A 19,109-nucleotide genomic window follows, 5' to 3' on the forward strand; every position below is an offset into this window, starting at 1 on the left:
TTCCGACTACGCTGTCAAGCATTATTAATAAAGAGGTTATTTGTGCAGGCCTTTGACTTTAAACAGTGTTGATACCACAGAACCATGCTTATTAAGATTTATCTGCAAGGATAATAAACAAGGTTGCATTATAAAATCAGATTACAGGAAGGTGAAAAAGAAAAAGGATAAAGTCACTTTTTGAAAAAAACATGAATGCAACCTCTTTTTTATTTTGTTTCTGTATCTTTTTAGGTTTTCAAGGCAAAGATTGTCACATTCTAATAAGCAGAAGAATGTGTTCAAAATACGCCTCCAGCCTATTTTTTTTTCCAATTACTATCAGATTACCCACATTTTCCCAAACCATTGTATCACACTATTAAACTGTCAGTAGAAAGAAGGAAAAGCAAAGACACGTGGAATTACTTCTTTACGTGGGGAAGATGAGAATATATTTAGGATTCAATTCTCTGTGCTGTAGTCTTGCACTGTAATCATAACGGTCTTGATATGCTAATAACAGAAGCAATTTGTGACAGGTTAGTTTTACAGTAATTGGTGGTGGATTTCTCTGAGCCCCGAATTGATCAAAGAGACAGTGGATGAATACAGACATAGAGGCTGCCCTCTGTGTGCCGGAAGGGAAGCTCTGAAAATGATTTAAAATACCATTACTCCAGTATTACCACCACCGACACCACAGGACTAGTTCTTGTCAGTCCTGTGAAAGTGTCAGTAACTCAACTTTGAATTCATGAATTCATCTCATCATCTCATGTCTAAATGATGAATATTGCATACTAGCAACCTCAAGAGATGACAAACAGGGCAAGAAGGAATTTAATACATCAATCTGAAAACAGATTAACTGAAAATCCCCAATGAAATGACAGCAACATTGTAACTTGGCAAAGTCTTAATTAATTAAGGGATTATATCTTAAGAATAATGCAGGTGCTCAAGTGAAAAGTTTCACCATGTATGGAATTGGTTATTAAAAGTTTTAATGTCAGCAGAGAATTTGACGAGCTGAAAATAATTCTTATGATGAACTTAGAGATTAACAGCTTCGCACAAAGACAAATGAACACGTGGCAAACACAAGAACCTCTCACAATGATAACTGCAGCTGTATCATTTCCAACTATAGCAGTACAATGCAACAAAGCAGCTTCCAATGAACAAAGACATTTCTTCAATACCTCATATCTACACTGACACAACAGGTGTGCCTGTAGCAGGTGACATGACAAAAATAGGCTGTTAAAATCACAGTTTTATGATGTGACATTACTATGCTAAACTGTGCTTAGTTTCAGACACAAAGCGACTTCCTATTCGCATTCATAATTCCTAATTATCTCAATTCCTGAACTCAAGAGGAAACTATTAAGATCCGGGTTGAAGTTCAATGCAGAGTATTTGAAATGCTTTGGCAAGTAATCCATCCCAAATTCTTCTACAGAAACAAAAATCACATCATAATTGCAGCGAGTGATCATTCACTCTATCCATCCATGTATCCATTCATTTTTTCCCCACTTATTCAATTCAGGGACCTTGTGTGGCTGAAGCCTATCCCAGCTGTCGCAAGGTAAGAGGCGAGGTACATCCTGGACAGGTCGCCAGTCTATTGCATGGCTAACACATACAAACAGACAACTGCAGAATCATCAGTGCATACAGTGCAGAGTACACAGAGACAACTTGTAAACTCCACACAGAAATACTTCAGCCGGCAGGTGGATTCAAACCTCGGACTTCGTTGCTGTGACGTGACAATGCTAATGCTAATGCTACCACTGTGCTACCCTGATCATGTGTTGTTTTGCTGCATTTTCTTAATAAACGAGTGACACCTTTTTCAGTAACGACAATTCAGTTTGATGTGATGGGTTGAATGACTCAGGTTTAGGGCTGCCACTACAAAGTAAGAATGAAGTGAATGGCAGGAAGTGATTGCCAACATGTTAGGAGCTGTGTATTATTTCTAAATAAACCTAAATAAACACAGGCCTAATACTAGACCTGTGTGACTGAGGCCTAGTAATGGCTTATTAGCACTAGCTAAATTTTTCATTTACAGTGATAAACGTCTTGTCCTTCATCTCCCAAATGGCAGTAGGCCTACTACGACCCATCCAAATTAAAAATACATGTAAGTCTTGCTACTTTTGCAGGTAAAGAGGGGGAATCTACTGTATGTTAAATGTATGTTTAAAAAAATCTTTTGATTGCTAAGCTAACATAAATAGCATGAAGCATACAGAAAAGTACCAGACGAGTGCTACAGTACAGAGTGTCCATGGTCTCTGCAGCCATAAAGTATCTGAAAGCTATGAGGTAGCTTTCACTAGAGCAATGCTTAAACTTCCTGCTCCACTTAGTCACCCATTTAAGGTCATGAGTCATTCGCAGAGTCAGCTGTTTACTTACAACTTTGGATGTTAAAATTGTCTAGATTTAGCACAACAGTTGAAAGCTGTGTAATTTCAGGTAGTCCTGTCATGCATTCTAAAGGTGTACATTTCTACACATACAAAAATGTAGCATTTATATCATGTTTGCTGCTTGCTGTATCTCTTCAATATATCTGTCTGTACTGGGTCCTTGTGAGCAATATGGCAAATCAGTGAACAGGACTGCTTTATTGCACCACTGCATTCTTATGCTTTTCTGGATCAATGATAGAAGTAATTTCTCACATATTTAATTTTCTGCATTTTCCAAAATCACATCTTCATTTTAAACAGCTTCTCAAGAAATTTACATTGTACTGCTCTGTTGATATAAAATAGCCTTTTCCTCTAGAACATATCAGCCCTTCTACTGCACCCCAGTGTAAGAAAAAGAAAATCTGAGCTTTAGTGTCCAAATATACAGTTTTTCAAATATTCTATAGAAGTAATTGCAAAGAGGAAAAACATGCAGGTGAAGAGGCTCTGTGAAGAGGTTGTTGTCTGCTCGAGCCATGTGCTTTGTGCCATTTTTGTTGGATGAGAAACCACTCCAGCTTTGCCTGCATCACGACACAGGTATACCAACTGTATGGAAATTCTGCATAACAGCAGTCAAGACCTGAGCTTATCTCAGACATACAAGTGTATAAACTGCCTGGGACTCTTTACAGTCTAAAATTTGATTGCTGTCTCTCTCCCCCACGTTCTCACTCTCCCCCTCTCTCTCTCCTCACCACAGCTTCTCTCCACAGCACTTGGATGAGCGATGCTGCCTCTGCCTCATCTTTGACTGGCAGAATAAACACTGTTACCACAACAGCCATGCTGGGAGACAAACTACAAGTAACAACAGAGGTAGACAGACACACCACAACTGTGACAGTATACGGAAGGAAAGATAAAACTGTGACAGTGTAAGCAGACATTGGTGTGCGAGCCCAGGAATGATAACAAAGTTAGGAGGCAGATATACAAGTGTAATAATATAAGAGAAAATTCAGATGAATATGACAGTATGGGAGAAGAACTGGCCAGAGAGATTTTGAAAGATGATAGTTGGTGGAGGCAGTGACACTGTGACTGAAAGGCTTACTGGGACTATAATCATAATAGGGTTTGTATACTGTGGTACTGTTCCCAGCATTATAATGGTGAAGGAGGATGGAGTAATGATCTGCAGAGGCACACAATGACAATATTTAAATGGTGTTTAGAGCCCAAAGAGCTCTGTTGTTTTGTTTATTTAGATCCCCATTAGCTACCGTATCGTAACAGTAGCCACCGTTAGCAGTATATCAATTAATATTTTAACAATACTCGATTACCAGCAATTACATCAATAAAGCAATACACATTCATCACATTCATTCTCACAGGAGCAGCTAATACATAACTTAACCACAGCCTAGACACAAATCAAAGAAAGTCTAATACATGTGCTATATCTACATAGAAATTTTCTAAACAAAAAAATGGATCACGTAGTGCTCTACAACCATGTCAGTACTTCAAACTTTCATCCATCCATCCATCCATCCATCGTTTGCTTCTAATCTGGGTCTGTGGAGCATGGGCAGTAGTCTAAGCAGAGTGCATCTAGATGGACACCAAGGCATTCCTAAGCTAGCCAGGATCTCTTCTGTCTGTCTTGTTCTGTCCTCAGGCGACATTCCAGTAAGAAATTTCCAGAACTTCTCCTTACCAGCTCCTCACCCCATTTCCAAGCAAGACCTAGATTCCCTTCAGAGGAAACTCTTCCACGCCTCTCGTATTGATGATCTCATTCTTTTGGTCACTACCCAAAGCTCGTGGCCATAGGTGAGGATAGGAACTGCTCTCTTGTCACCACAACAGTCCACACGCCAATCTCCTGCTCCACTGTCCATTCAAGACGCTGAAAAGATTGAACTCCTCAACTTGGGTCAGCAACTCGTTCCTCACCTAGAGTGTGAGGAGTAGAGCAGGGCGATATGGCCAAAAATATTTATCACGATATATATTTTAAAATTTGCGATAACGATATAACTGACGATATAATTGATGCGAGACAAAATACAACTCCACAACATTACTAGCGCAAAAAGACAACCTTCCATTTATTTTCACTTAAACAAGAAGCTGGTTTTTATGTACATTAAAGCTTTATAAAAATGTAACAGTGCAAATGCAAATTCCTTGCTGAAAGTTTAACCAGAAGGCATTTCCAGTAGAAATGTGCTGACATATCCTGAGCATAACCATGTATAATATCCACTGAAGTTAAAAAGAGGTGCTTTGCAACATTAAACTGCTGTGTGCAGTACGTATTTTTCGGACCATAAGGTGCACGGGATTATAAGGCACATTAAGCGAAACAAAGCAGTCAGATAAATCAAACTTTATTAAACTCATTCTTCTTGCTTCCTCCACTTCTGTACCATTGATTCATTAATGTTGAATTCTCTGGCAGCTGCTCTATTCCCATATTGTTGCAGTATATTAATGACTAACCTCGTATTGTGGATGGATTATCTCAGTTGTTCTCCTGACTGAAGTTTGGTCCGTTTACAGCATCCTGCCATGCGATTGCATTTGTCTCTAACTATCAGGAACCTTAACGTTAACTTTTATAAGTGGAAAAGTGTTACGGTGTGTTCACACCGAACGCGATGGACGCGAATAGAGCGTCAGGTTTACATGTAAAGTCAATGGAAAAGCGCGATGACACGCGATTGCGGCTCCCGCGAAAATTCGGAAGCAGATTTGCGTCGCCAAAACGCCAAAACGCCTGAAACGCGCATCAGTCTAGCGCGTTTGACTCGCGAATAAAACCATGCGCGTGAGTTTTTGTGTTGCATTTTGTGCATACGCTTCTCCGGGACATCGGTTAAACACGCGTCCAAGAAATTCCGGCAGTCTGGAAAGAAAGAAAGGAGAGAAAAGATGAAGATGATAGTTCCAGTGATCCAAGCCATCAGTGAATCTTGAAGTGTGATGTTTTCTTACGTGGGGACAGATGCTCGTTGAATTTCAGTTCGTTTTCGATGAACGTCATGATATTAAAGTCCCCCACATGAAGCGCTTCGTACAGCACCACTCCCATTTGCCACACCGTGGTGGGTCCAGGCCTGTATTTTTTGCCCCAGTAACATTCAGGAGGGCTGTGGATAGGTGTACCTAATAAACAGACACAATTACAATTTCTTCTAAAACAAAAGGCACAAATTGCTACATCTGTGAAGAGCAGGAGCTGAATATGTTACCATAGAAGAAGCGGAACCGCGATCGCTCCGTAGCAAAGCAGCTCAGTCCAAAGTCAATGATACGAACTCGAGGCACGTCTGAGCCGGTCTCAATCAGAATGTTGTCACTCTTGATGTCCCGGTGAAAGATGTGTTTCTCCTCCAGGTCCTTTGCTGCATCAACCAGTTGCTTCAGAATGACCTGGAAAAGATGAAAAAGACAGTAATGAGTCAACAGGTTGATGCTTCTCTGATACTCTGTGTTTTGATTGAATGCTGTACAGTCTAAGGCTCTTCCAGTCAACTTACCTTGGCCTTTTCTTCTGGTAAACATCCTCCATTTTCTCTTATGTATTCAAACAGGTCCACAGCGGGGACAGGTCTCTCCTGCACCAGGATCAGGACTGGACAGACTCAAAGCCTGTGAGACTTTTTACTTTCTGACTCAGTCTTACTCAAGGAAGCATGAAGCCTGAGTCATCAGTAAAAAGTATAGTATAATTGAGAGGTTCTGCTCCTGTGGAACTAGCTCCCAGTTTAGATTTGGAGACACATGCTGTCTCTACTTTTAAGATCAAACAAAACTTTCCTTTTTGATTAAACCTCAGGTGACTCTGAACCATCCCTTAAGCTTTGCAGGCTCAGAGTGCAGGATGCACAGAGGTTCTCCTCCACTGTGTACCTCTCAGTGCTGTCATCTTCTCTCTTCTCTTTCTTTGCATCTCCTCAATCAGTTACAAGCAGATACCTGCCCGCACTGATCCTGGTTCTGTCAGAGATTTCCTACTGTTAAAAAGGAGTTCTTTCTTTCCGTTGTTGCCAGTCACTTGCTCACAGGAGATTATCTGGTTGTTTGATCAGTTATGAATCTGTATTTGTGTTTGTAATAAATAATCTATTCCATATTTATTGATAATAATTTATAGGGATGGGTACCGGTATCCGGTGCCATGATGGCACCGGTTCTGACATAAACGGTAGTAACCAGACCAAAAAGCAGCGCACATTTCGGTGCTTTTTTTTCCTGAGCTGTGACACACTTTAGATTCTAGCCAATCACTTTACGTTTCTGAGGATAGTAGGCGGGTCCACGTACGTATGTTCTTTTAGAGCAGAGCTAAAATGCCCAAGGCGAAGCGGTCAAGTCTGGCTGTACTACACAGCAAAAGATGCAAACTCAGCAGCCTGCAACAAGTGCTTTAAGGTGATACTGTGATACTGTCAAAGGAGGTAACACCTCGAATCCGATGAAACACCTGGCGACGCATAGCGTTTCTTTTAAAAGCCGAGAAATGCGCCATATTTGATAGCTTGCTGCGAGACCTCACACCGAGCGCATCTACTGCAGGTGTGGTGCCTGTTATCGGACCCGGAGTTAGCAACATCCCCCAAAAACACGAAGAGGAGAGTCCTGGCCCCTAGCCCTGCCAGTGTAGCAGAAATGATGACGGATGATGATGGCAGCAGCAGCCGTTCTTCTCTGCGTGAGTAGCTTAATGTTGTTCGTGTGTGATTTACGTTGAGTAGGCTAACCACATTATTACATTAATGCATGTAAGGTGAACTAGCAAACATCATCATAGTTACATGCGGCTGTCTTCTTGTTTGATGGCAGATACTCCCTTCACCCTGGCCAAAAAGGCTAAAATGACCAAAGAAAAAGTGGAAAACAGTTCAACATGAGAGGTTTTTGGACAAAGTTTGTATTTTTTCCATTGTTTAAGCACTGCTTCCAGCCAAGAGTGATGCCATATGTGCCCCATAGCTGCAGAAAAGGCTAACATTGTTATCTTTTTACAAAAAAACAGCTGAACATGGGAGGTTTTTGGACCAATTTTGTGTTCTCCATTCTTTAAGCACTGGTTTGAGCACCGTTTAAGCACCGGCACCGTTTCAAAAGTACCGGTTTGGCACCGGTATCGGATAAAACCTATCCCTAGTAATTTAGTATTTATTCAGTAAAGTTAATTGTTGTTATTACAGTGATTAATTGTTATTTATTTATACAAATACAATTAAACATTTAAAAATATATTATTTTTAAGTCAAGTTAAACCTTACCTTTGATCTTTGTATTCATTTATTTATTTTTAATATTGATTCCAACTATTAATTTTGCGCACTCAGCCAATAGGCATCAGTATAAATAACAAAAACATTGTGAGATGGACAGAATCAACTATCTGAGGCATGCTGAGATATGTTAGCATTAGGTTAATTTTCAGTTTACTGAGCTACTTGGGAATTACTTAAATACAATTATACCTTTTAAACTGTGTTACCGTTGGCATTTTTCATAGATTCAACCAAAAAAAAAGGAAACAAATGATGTGTTTTCATGACAGGATGCTACTAACAAAGTGCCAAAGATACAATTTAAAAATGGTTCTTTGCTAAGTTGTCTGAGTGTAGACAAAACGCTGGTTCATCCCTTGAATTAGCTGCCTTTGAATTACTCATAGGTCAGTGTTAAGTGACTTATGAGTGACCTAAAAGAAACATTTCACTGAAAATGAGTGAAAAGTCACCCAATGTCAAAAGAAAAACAAAAGAAAGCCAAGAGAACTATTAGTTAACACAGCGGTCTGTGCCCTGATGCACTGGATTATAACAGTGAGAGGTACTGGTTACTCCCATCTCATCAGTGGTTTGGTATCTGATAGTCTGGTGTTATATTTTGCACCGCAATGAGAAAAGGTAATTAAAACTGACAATGGACCAGCTGTCCCACTAGCGAGTAGATTCACAGTACACTTCCATTTTTTCAACCAACCAGAATAGCTCAAGGTCGGCTGTGCAGCAGGCAGGAATTGGACCTAAAACGCCAGACTTGGGAAACAAGAGGTAAACTTAGAAGCAGCTTTATTGCTTAGCTTTTACCAAAGCACAAAATAATAGCAGCTCAACTAATTCTCATTCACACAATGAGGAGGGAACCAACCATGAGGGAGAACAAAAAAGAGCAGATTGAGACTTAAGACAATATGTCCACACAGGATGATGAGGAAAATACTAAAGGTGAGCAGATCCATCCAGATATTGACAGTATTAATACCAACACTGGAAATGGTATCAGAGTGAGAGTATCGTGATAGGATTGATCCTTTGTTTCTGTCTTCTAAGTTCAGCAGCATGTAGCCCACTGAATGTCTTCAATTAGTTGTTTTTAGGAAATAAATAGATACACCTCTGACATGCACTCTGAAAAATATCTGAACCTTTTTGTGTTGACTATCATATCTATTTTATTTATATCCCATAGGACATTTAAACAACAGAAGTTGACCCAGAGTGCTTTAGAAACAGGCACATATACATTTCATGTTTAAAAAACAAACAAACAAACAAACAAAACAGTTTCAAATACATGAAAAGCTGAATGGTGTGTTTTGTTGTGCTAACTAATTATTGTGGAAATTAAAAATCACAGTGACTTAGTGGTTGTTAAAATTTAGAATTCAATGCAAATTCATCTCATAAATAATTACACACTGCTCTTTGATACATAAGCTGCTTATTAAAAGTTAAATGTATCAGTATTGGTATTGGCAATACTAGCCATTTATTTTATTTTGGCACTGGATTAATACCAAAATTGAAAGTATCGCACACCACCACTAAATATAAAGCACAAGAGACAAGAGGTCACCAGATGAAAACAACTACCAGTGAGACCAAGCCTCAGACATAATAACTTGACACAGACTCAAAACCAGTGTTGGGTAAGTTACTTTAAATTAGTAACTTAGTTGCATTACTAGTTACTTCTATCAAAAGTAACTCAGTTACTTCAAGTTACTCGTTACTTTCAGAGTAACTAGTTACTAGGGAAAGTAACTTTGGTTTTACTCAGAATTCTCTTGTTAATGTGTTGCTTCCGTAACTGGATACCCAGCCAGACTGCCAGTCTTCTAGCTTGCTTACTTGCCACAAGTGCACTGTGCCACCTACCAATAGAAGGGAAAAAAATTATGTGCACATTTCCACGAGAGAAATCCCACGCCTGGACCGTCGTTGACTGCCGCATGATTCTAGCCTGCTTTTTACATCCAACACAAAAACTGCAGTCGTGGTGCTCTCGATGTTACTCAGAACTCGGAAATTCTGCCTTCTGAATAGGAAGATGTAGGTAACAGACGACTGCAGATGAGCTGCTTACAGAGCTGGACTGGGACTGGGAAGTCCGGGACAAAATGTTCCTTTTCACCTCAATACGAAACCCGTAATATTTTCTCTGAATATGAGAAGATTCTGTTTTTTACTGGACGGTTGGCAACTCTAATAATTAACCTTATGAACAAAATAAAGTTCAACATCAGTAACATAGCACCCACCCAGCTGTATAGAAACTCCGTCATGCTAGCTAGCACGCAGTACGAAAAAGTCAGCATAACGAAAATAAACTCCACCTAAACTTGGTTTATATGTGACTCAGATGGACTGCAGGTCATAACTTCTTACCTGAAGTTCAGTTCACCTGATACTCGGACCGGCGGCCGCTTCGGGTCTCTCCTCTTGCCTCCCTTTTCCTTCATCCACCTGCTGGCTTCCACCACTTGCTAATGTTATTGAATCTGTGGAAGCTCCGCGATAGCCACCACACGAAGTAACGAATAACGAGCCTATTTAAATCCCAGTAACGAGTAACGCGTTCCTGGTTTTGGCATAATAACTAGTTACCGTGCTAGTTACCACAATAATAACGTAGTTACTGTAACGCGTTACTTAATAACGCGTTAGTCCCAACACTGGTGTTAGCCCTAAATCAGATTGCTGACCTCTACAGGATTTCCTTGCCTCCTGCCATATTGCAGCAGGGATGGGCTCCAGCTCCCCTGCAACCCTAAATTAGATAAGCAGAAGAAAATTGATGGATGGAAGTTGAAAAGTGACTGTAGAAAACTTCCTTGGGGTACTAAACTGCATAGTCATCACACCTAAGAATAATTACCATACATAGTGTATACTAACTTAACCAACCTAATGCAACTTTAATCTGTCCAGTTGGAGATGTTTTAAAGTTTTACAACTTCACCTTACTCAATAATGACTTGTGGTCAAATGCTGCTTTAGCAGGACCCGCCTTAGAAAAATAACTAGCATTAAGAAACCTTTTGATGTTTTTGAAATTAAACACATGCAAAAAGAAAATCTAAACAAAAGGTAGATGAGGAAATGGATAAACAGAGGAGATGGCAAGCAAGGGTGGAATGCAAACAGCAACAATAAATGTTACACTGGAGACAAAGCAAGAACCAAAAGAAAGCTGCACGAGAAAAAAATCTCAGAAAACAGTGCAAGGATGAGAAGTGTAAAAGAAGCAGACAAAAATGCTGGTGCAGAAAGGAAAGCAGTGAGGAGCAGCGCAAACAGAGAGAGATAAAGAAAGATTGACAAGCCAAAGGGGAGACCACAGCAATGTACATAGCATCAGGGTGATATTGTCATTCTATGCAGCAGCCCAGCTCCAATGTGCTGATTAGGAGAGCATCATTTGAGACTGACAACCTTGTTGCTATAGTACAGCATGCCAAACACATTCCCAGCCCCCATCTTTCTCCTTCTGTGTTCTCCCCCCGAGCTCACACAATAGCCGTCTGATGAAGACTGAATGATTGGAGGAGGAACGAAGTGAAACGTGAAAGAATTACGCCCAAATAAAAGGCAAAACACTTTTTGAGAAGCTGGTGACGAGGCCAGTGGAAAAAATATATAAAACCAGAGAGAGAGAGAGAGAGAGAGAGAAAGAAGAGGATGTGTGGAGAACATGGACTCAATGCAGCTGTAAGGGAGCGATTTTGTGCCAGGGAATATGCTAATTCCTCCTTTGTGTGAGCAGTTGATTGGCCGTTGCACTGCGCACCAGGCAGTGAGAGAAGGGGAAGTAGTGGGCTTGGACGCCTCTGTCTGGCATGGCGTTCATCACAGGCCTCATTTAGCTACACCATCACAGTTAGCAGCACTGGATGAAAAAAAGACACATTTTTTGTCAAATCCTCTTCCTGTGTCGTCATGTAGTACATCCAAGGGATGTAGGGAAAGAGAGGCTGGTTCAATTAGCAAGCTCCAGAGACAAAGACAGGAACAAAGATATTCATTAATAGTCACGCATGACCTTTATATGTATATGAGCCAAGCCTCAATCCACTGAGGGCCGGTTTTAATTTTGGACCTAAGGGATTCTGGGAATACTATAGGAGACTGAAATTACTTTAGTATTTCTAATGCCTTCTGTTACTACACCAAGAGCTACATTTGCAGACTTAAATATTGTCAAGAAGCCTCAGTATGTGTATTTTACACCTTTAAAAGAACAAATCAAAACACAGAGGTGCAGCATAAATGCTGCCGGCAGTCTCCTGATGTGCTTCATTTTCTGCCGCCAAAGAAGAAGTGGCTGTTTTATTCCATTTAACAAATTAATCACATGTAATCACCATGGTGTCAGATGTAAAATAAGCCTGAGTGGGCTTACACATTCTGTAATTCATGGTCCATAATGTGTTGTCATTCAGCATATTTCCTTCACACTATCACGCGTAATTAGACAGTCTCTTGAGAGAAAAAGTGGAGGCAGAGCATCGTAAGGCGGCATCAGCCTGTCAGCTGAGCGTGGTTGGTGATTAGCTGTCCATGCACAATGTGCACACCAGTCCTTATCACGTCACAGACCACACACTTGTCCACTGAAATCATCCTAGCATCGTAACTTTCTTGAAATGTTTTTACCCCCAAAAATAAATAAAAGGGAAATCTTGTGAGATGAAACAGCTATAACTGCATCGAGAATAAAGAGAAGCATTTGCTGTAATCTATAATTAATCGTTAATGCTTAATATTGAGTTATAATTCCTAATTTAACATAATTGGTTGGAGCTTGTTTCTGCTAGTATATGTGATGGATCGGGTCAGCAAGAGTTATTAGATTTTCAGCCTTCAAATAAATACAAACAGCCGCATGTGTTTCACCTCCTCTTCTTTTTGTCTAGAAATATTGTCAAGAAATAAAGTCTAAGCTAATTTTCTTTTTCACACTTACTCGGGTTCCACTCATTTTTATCAATTAGGGTAGACCAAATGTTAGGAGACCTCTGAGCCCTTTCCTATACTATTAAACTGACTCAGTGTTACTTTTTAGTGATCTCTCAAGTGTGGAGGTTTAATGAATGAATTTAGGCTGATATAATTCAACAGCATTGCAAATTATATCTTCAAAATTTTTACATCTTACATTGAAAGAGCACCTCACTGTGATACATTAAACAAAAAAAATGCTCATTATAGATAATCAAGCCTATCATGTTCGGGTCTATTTTACTGGTAACTTTTGAAAAATTGTTGAATTATTGTTGTTGTTGTCTTTGCTTCCTAAGATCAGTTGAAATTGAAATTTTCTGCAACCTTTTTTTAGCCTTTACTGCTTCTCTTTATGAATAGGACACTGTCTGTGTTTGTGCTTTACATATGTTACTGGTTTTGGAAATCATGTAAATTACTGTCCTCCGTACGCTGCTACTAAGTGGCCATCTCTGTACACCAGCAGACTTTCCCATTGATTGCTTTTTTTAATAATAATAATAATAATAATGGATTGCATTTATATAGTGCTTTTTGGGGCCCTCAAAGCGCTTTACAATTCCACTATTCATTGACTCTCACATTCACACACTGGTGAAGGCAAGCTACAGTTGTAGCCACAGCTGCCCTGGGGCTGACTGACAGAAGCGAGGCTGCCCTATCGCGCCATCGGCCCCTCTGGCCATCACCAGTAGGCGGTAGGTAAAGTGTCTTGCCCAAGGACACAACGACCGAGACTGTCCGAGCCGGGGCTCGAACCGGCAACCTTCCGGTTACAAGACGAACTGCCAACTCTTTGAGCCACGATTTATACATTTTTTATGTATAAATCTCTGTTTCTGCTCGTTCCTCCTTAACTGTGTGCGTATATGTGTAAAAACTACAACCAGTACAGCCTACGCTCTCACAATATTATACAAATGTTTGTCTCTAATTAGGAAAAGAAGGCTTTTAAATAAACTGCCCCCATTTCCTGGAATAATTTACAGAAGGAGCTGAAATTGTAAGAACTGGTGGGGGAGTTCAAGTTCATTAAAAGTAGCAAAAGAATAGCTCTTTTACTCAGTGTGACTACTTTTAATGTCACTCTCATAATGATCTGTTATTGCATATGATTTGTATGTTTGTGTTTACTTGTCTGGACTGAATATCGTTTGTATTTGTATTCACTATAACTTATAACTTAACTTCAGGTTGTAGATATTTTTTACAATGTGGAACTGCTAATATTGCACAAACGCAGGCATGTAGCTTATTTCACAGCTGAGATGACCGATCAAAGTTTAGGAAAGTGGACTCCAGACAGAAAATTTAAATTTTGTTTTACTAATAGTCTTTTGACTAAAATATAATTTGGTTTTAGTCTTAATTTTTTCGTTTTAGTCCATATTCAGTTGACTCAATATCATAAGATTATCGTAGAGCAAATCTGAAGTTGATTAAAGGTATAAAGTGTAAACGTTTGTTGTGTTTTTAACAGTGAGAGTTGTTCACCTTGGTTTACAAAGCATCTTATTTCCTCGTCTACTCTTCTAATCCTAACATTTTGTCACACTTTCATGGGAGCTAGCTGAACTCTCACCCGGGGGCAGATCAAATGTAGCTTATTTCTGATTGGATCGCTTCCAAACTCCTCCAATATTTCATTCGTTTCATCATTAGTTTTTAAATAGTCATCATCTAGTTTTCACCTTAAAAAAAAAACGCTATTAAATGAAATTTTTAGACAAAATCGATTGGTCAGCTTAATTTAAAAAGCGATCTAAGCAGACATTCCTTTCAAAGGTTCTGTCTAATTCTGCCTCCGTTTCCCCCTTTTGTTTGTGAGCGATGATGTTAGAAACAGTCAAGTGGAGCAACCGGCTTCGTCACCATCTGGTCCCCAGAAGAAGGAGGCACAGCAGTGGTCGCACGATATACGCCCACTCACAAGCCCACACACACACACACACACAAACTTTACTCCAAGGCCAAAGCCAAGATCTTGCTGCAGCACCTACTTGAACACACACACGCCAACACACATGCTGGCACCAATAGGAGCATTCACACGCACACAGAGACAGGCAGGCTTTTCCACCCACAGTTTTTCCGAGGTGCAGTCCATCTGCTCTCTCCATAGATTTAGATGGCAGAGTCCAATATGTGATACAACTTACCAGCTTGGTGTATATTACAGCCCCACCAGGCCCAGGTGTCTGAGGTAGGTATTAACCGCTAGAGCCTGACTAATACATCATAATGGCTGATAGAATCATCCGGTTGCATATTATGTTGATATTAGCAATACAGAAAAGATTTGCTTGAATTATTTTAGAAACAATTTGCCATTAAAATAACTGTCCACAAGGGAGCACTGGAAGGCTAATTTTTATTCCACAAATATTCCAATCATTCAGTTGTTGCAAGAAAATTAAAGTGTTCCTCATAAAAAATGTTTTATTTTTTAATAAAAAATGTTAATGTTTGCATGTTTTTCTTTATAATACAGAGAATTATATAAGGACTGTGTAAATACAGACCTTTACTGAAAACAGACAGGCAGTACTTAAGGTCAGAAAAAGCCCCGAGGCATGTTAGAGAACATTGACAGAGACATAAATAAAATATACCACCTCACTCTGAACAGAATCTGGGACATAGCCCGGTAACATGTACACATGTAAACATTACAGAGAAATAATCTATGGGGTGAGGGGAGCAAAAAAACAAGTTGAATGCAGGGCGCCACAAGCACGAGCATGCAAGGCTTATGTGCACAGACAGGAAAAATAAATTCCCACAGCATTTTAATTGCAAGATTTGAGCTAAAGTAAAGCTGATTGCTAACTGAGAGCAAACTACAGAAGAGCGCAGCCTAAGGTATAGAGCTTTGAGTGCTCAGGATGCTTGCTGCAGCTTAAAACATCACTGATGGCTGTTTCACCCTCTGACTCACTAAATTAACTCCAAATCCATTTACCAGGGTTGCAGCTTAAGCCCTCAAGTTTGGTCTTGGTCTTCAGCGGTTTCTTCTAATTGAGTTTCTAGTAATTACCACAAGGCTAATGCATTGTAAGTGCCTTCTAAATCAGGGGTAAAGATTTTGTTTCAGACTACAAGTGCACCCAATGATTGTATGCATCGGCATGTGAGGGAAGCTTTGGTATTAATGTGGAAAAAAACCCAATAACATACACAGCATTGCAGATTGTTGTGACAAGAAACTCACAAGCTAAAATGAACCTTGAACCACCTCTTTCCTGGTTCCCCTCTTAATCCCTGACTTTAGATTCAGAGTGCCAAGTAGAGGCATCCTGGCTGACACACTGCACAGGACTCTTTGATCTGCGCTGGCAAATTTGACAACAATGAGTGGGCTGACGCTGGATAAATACACTACAGCTGAACAAATTAGCTAGTTACCTGGCATTAACCATTTCTGGATACACCTAAAAATATCAAAACTGAAGACTAATAAAAAAAAAAGGAATGGGATTGTGTATACAGTTTCTCTGGCCTTTCATTTTCTTTGCTTTGTTGTGGTGGACAGGAGGGAGTGACAGGGAGCTCACGAGAGGCCTGAATAAGCACACTGCTCCCTTACACTTATGAAGTTGCCTGAGACCTTGCTTCTCTCTGAAGACTCCTTTAATTAGGCTTTAATTGCCTTATTAGCTCAGGCTATCGATGGAGGAGGGAAGGCAGTGAGAGAAAAAGGTCACGAATGGAAGACAGCTGGAGAGGAGGAAACTTAGCAGGGTAAATAAACAAGGGTGGGCAAAAGGGGCAGGGAGAGGATTGGAGCACAGAAAGAAGCATCAACCCACACATACCGACTCACTAATATACAGTCAGACCACATAAAGCACACAGAAAACGTTTGTATGCACATAGCTGTGCAAAGAGTTGGTTACTGCAAGCAAAAATGAGGCGGTCTCCGGTGGGAAAGTGTTGTCAGGTGAAATAAAAGACAAAGATAAGACGCAGCTCGGAAACATGACTGCTCCTTCAAGAACAGGCTCTGTGGCGCACCCAGGCAATTGACCCTTCACCCTGACCTCAGTATGGCAGGGGAGATGGACGAGGTAGAGGAGAGAGCTGAGAGGAAAAGGAGAGGCAGTAAGAAATGATGAATGAGTGGAAGCTGAGGAGAAAGAAATCGGCAGCTGGAGGAGGAATTGCAGAAAGGATAAAATATTCTTCTGAGGACTCTCAAGACTTCAAATGAAAAGCATACTCTACATTGTGATAAATTAACTACTTCAGTGTCTCACTTGTTTGCATGTAAGCCATGCACATTTGCAAGTTTAGCATTTGTCGTTTGTGTACTTGTGTACCTCCATGTCTCTTACCCTGCATCTTGCATACATGTGGCTCATACCTGCCTTTTAAAATTCATAGCCTGAACCTGGGGTGCTAGCTAATTTCATTTTCAATTTGTAAGTTGTTGACAGTGATCTTGCAAACATCATAGCTGCCATTTGTTATTTTCTCTACCCCGTGGCTAGTATTATCCATTTCAAATTTCATTCCAGCGAGACGGAGAACAAAAAAAACCTTCAAAGATGTGAAACTTAGTGGAGTTGAGGCCCAGCGCGCAACACAACACAGAAATAAAACCAACATCTGTTACACAGGCCAAGCTGACATTTTTTTTTTTATCACTGCTGAAGGCTTTACCAATCCATCTGTTGCTATATCCAACTCTGCCTAGTCAAGTGATACTATAAAAAGACGCCAGTGGGAGTGAAGCTTTTGCATAGAAGCATCTGCAGAGGCAATACGGCAAGGTACCTTTCCATTATAATATCTCCTCTTAATCTACCTCCCACTACACACACTCACAGGCACACTTTAGCTGTTTTGTTGTTTTGTCTCTACTGTATGTGCTCCTCCATGTGCATGCCAATGAGATTGTCCATCTTTGCTCTGTGGGTATTACCAGCAAGTGTGTGTGTGTTCCTGGTTTGTGTATATGAGGGCGCGGATGAATCAATCCATCAGGGAAATGGAAGAGTGTTTCTTCCATTCCTGCGCGTTGTTCCCCAGCCTCATTAGAACCCATTCAGTCAATCAAGCATGAATCCCTAACACAATAACATGCAAAGTGTTTTGTCTGCGTGTAATTGGCCTTGCCAGGGCTGTTTTTCCTCAAATGGTTAGCTGCAGTTGCCTCTCTCAGACCACTGGCCAAGAGCCTCGTCCAAGAAATGCAGCTGGCAAAAGGAGGAGGAAGAGAGGAAACAATAAAGAAAAAGAAACATAGAGAAGGAAAGATTTGAATAAGGATAATCCAGAAGAGTTTAATGGTCTGTTGGTCTTATCTGTGTAAACCCTTAACATTTTTCACATGGTTCTCCTTTTTCCAGTTTGTATGTGTGTATGTTGGATGTCCAACAGAAATGAATAGATCGATCCAAATATTGGTAGCATCGATACCAACTATATTGGTATCAGGTTGTGCAATAGGATCAATACTTTGTTTCTATCCCAGTTCAGCATGTAGCCCAGTGAAATTTGTTAAAGAGTTTGTTTTTGGGGGGAAATGAACAAATATACCTCTAACAAGCACTATGAAAAGTGTTGACTGTGACATCGATTTTATTTTTTATTTTTTAGCCCAAAGCACATTTGAACAAATGAAGTTGAAGTGCTGTAGAGACAGGCACATTTAAATTCCAGATCCCCCCAAAAAACAAACAAACCACGATTTCAAAACAGATGAAAAGCTGAAAGGTGTGCTTTGTTGTGTTAACTAATTATTGTGGGTAGTAAAAAATCACAGTGATTTAGTGGTCATTACAATATGTTCAGAATTTGCAAATTGATGATAATTCATCTCATAAATCATCACACGCTCCTTTCTCCTACATAAGCTGTGTTTATAAGTTTAAGTACTGGTATTGTTATTGGCCATATTAGCTCTGCATTTATGTCTAATAAACTCATGTCTGTCAACACCTTGGTTCTCACACAACCTTTTTAACTATTTTAAAGGGCTTTTTTGAAAGGGCTAAAGGTTTAAGAGACAAATTAGGGTAGGATATGAGTGCCAGGGAATGCACTATAAAAATGAATGCCCCCACAGAGACAGCCACACAAATATATGGGTTTGTGTGCCTGTGTGCGTGTGTCTGCTTCAGCAGGCACACATACAGCATTGTGTGCGGTCATGCAGAACTCCTGTCTGTCACAATCACACATGTTCCCCATTACCACGATAAACCAGTTGACATACACACATAAATGTACCACCCATGGAAGAGGTAGCGCACTAGCATTTGCACAGAAATGCATGATGGGAGATTGATAACACATCGGTGCAGAAACACGGCCCCTGCGGAGGGTCTGTTTGTTCGCTATGATGTGTGACACGGCTGACTGACAC

General features: G+C 40.2%; 1 protein-coding gene across 1 annotated transcript; it reads right to left on the bottom strand.

Moving 5' to 3' along the window:
• Positions 1-5,043: 5,043 nt before the first annotated feature.
• LOC120739778 (serine/threonine-protein kinase pim-2-like) lies at positions 5,044-6,360 on the bottom strand. The gene is made up of 5 exons (XM_040041666.1): positions 6,345-6,360; positions 5,972-6,066; positions 5,684-5,864; positions 5,427-5,597; positions 5,044-5,337 (listed from the first exon to the last, which is right to left on the bottom strand). Exons 1-5 carry the CDS (start codon positions 6,358-6,360, stop codon positions 5,126-5,128), a joined length of 675 nt encoding a protein of 224 aa, XP_039897600.1. The 3' UTR covers positions 5,044-5,125.
• Between the last annotated feature and the right edge of the window lie 12,749 nt (positions 6,361-19,109).

The sequence above is a fragment of the Simochromis diagramma genome, unplaced genomic scaffold (assembly GCF_900408965.1).
Source record: "Simochromis diagramma unplaced genomic scaffold, fSimDia1.1 OVJJ01000304.1, whole genome shotgun sequence".
Lineage (NCBI taxonomy): Eukaryota > Metazoa > Chordata > Actinopteri > Cichliformes > Cichlidae > Simochromis > Simochromis diagramma.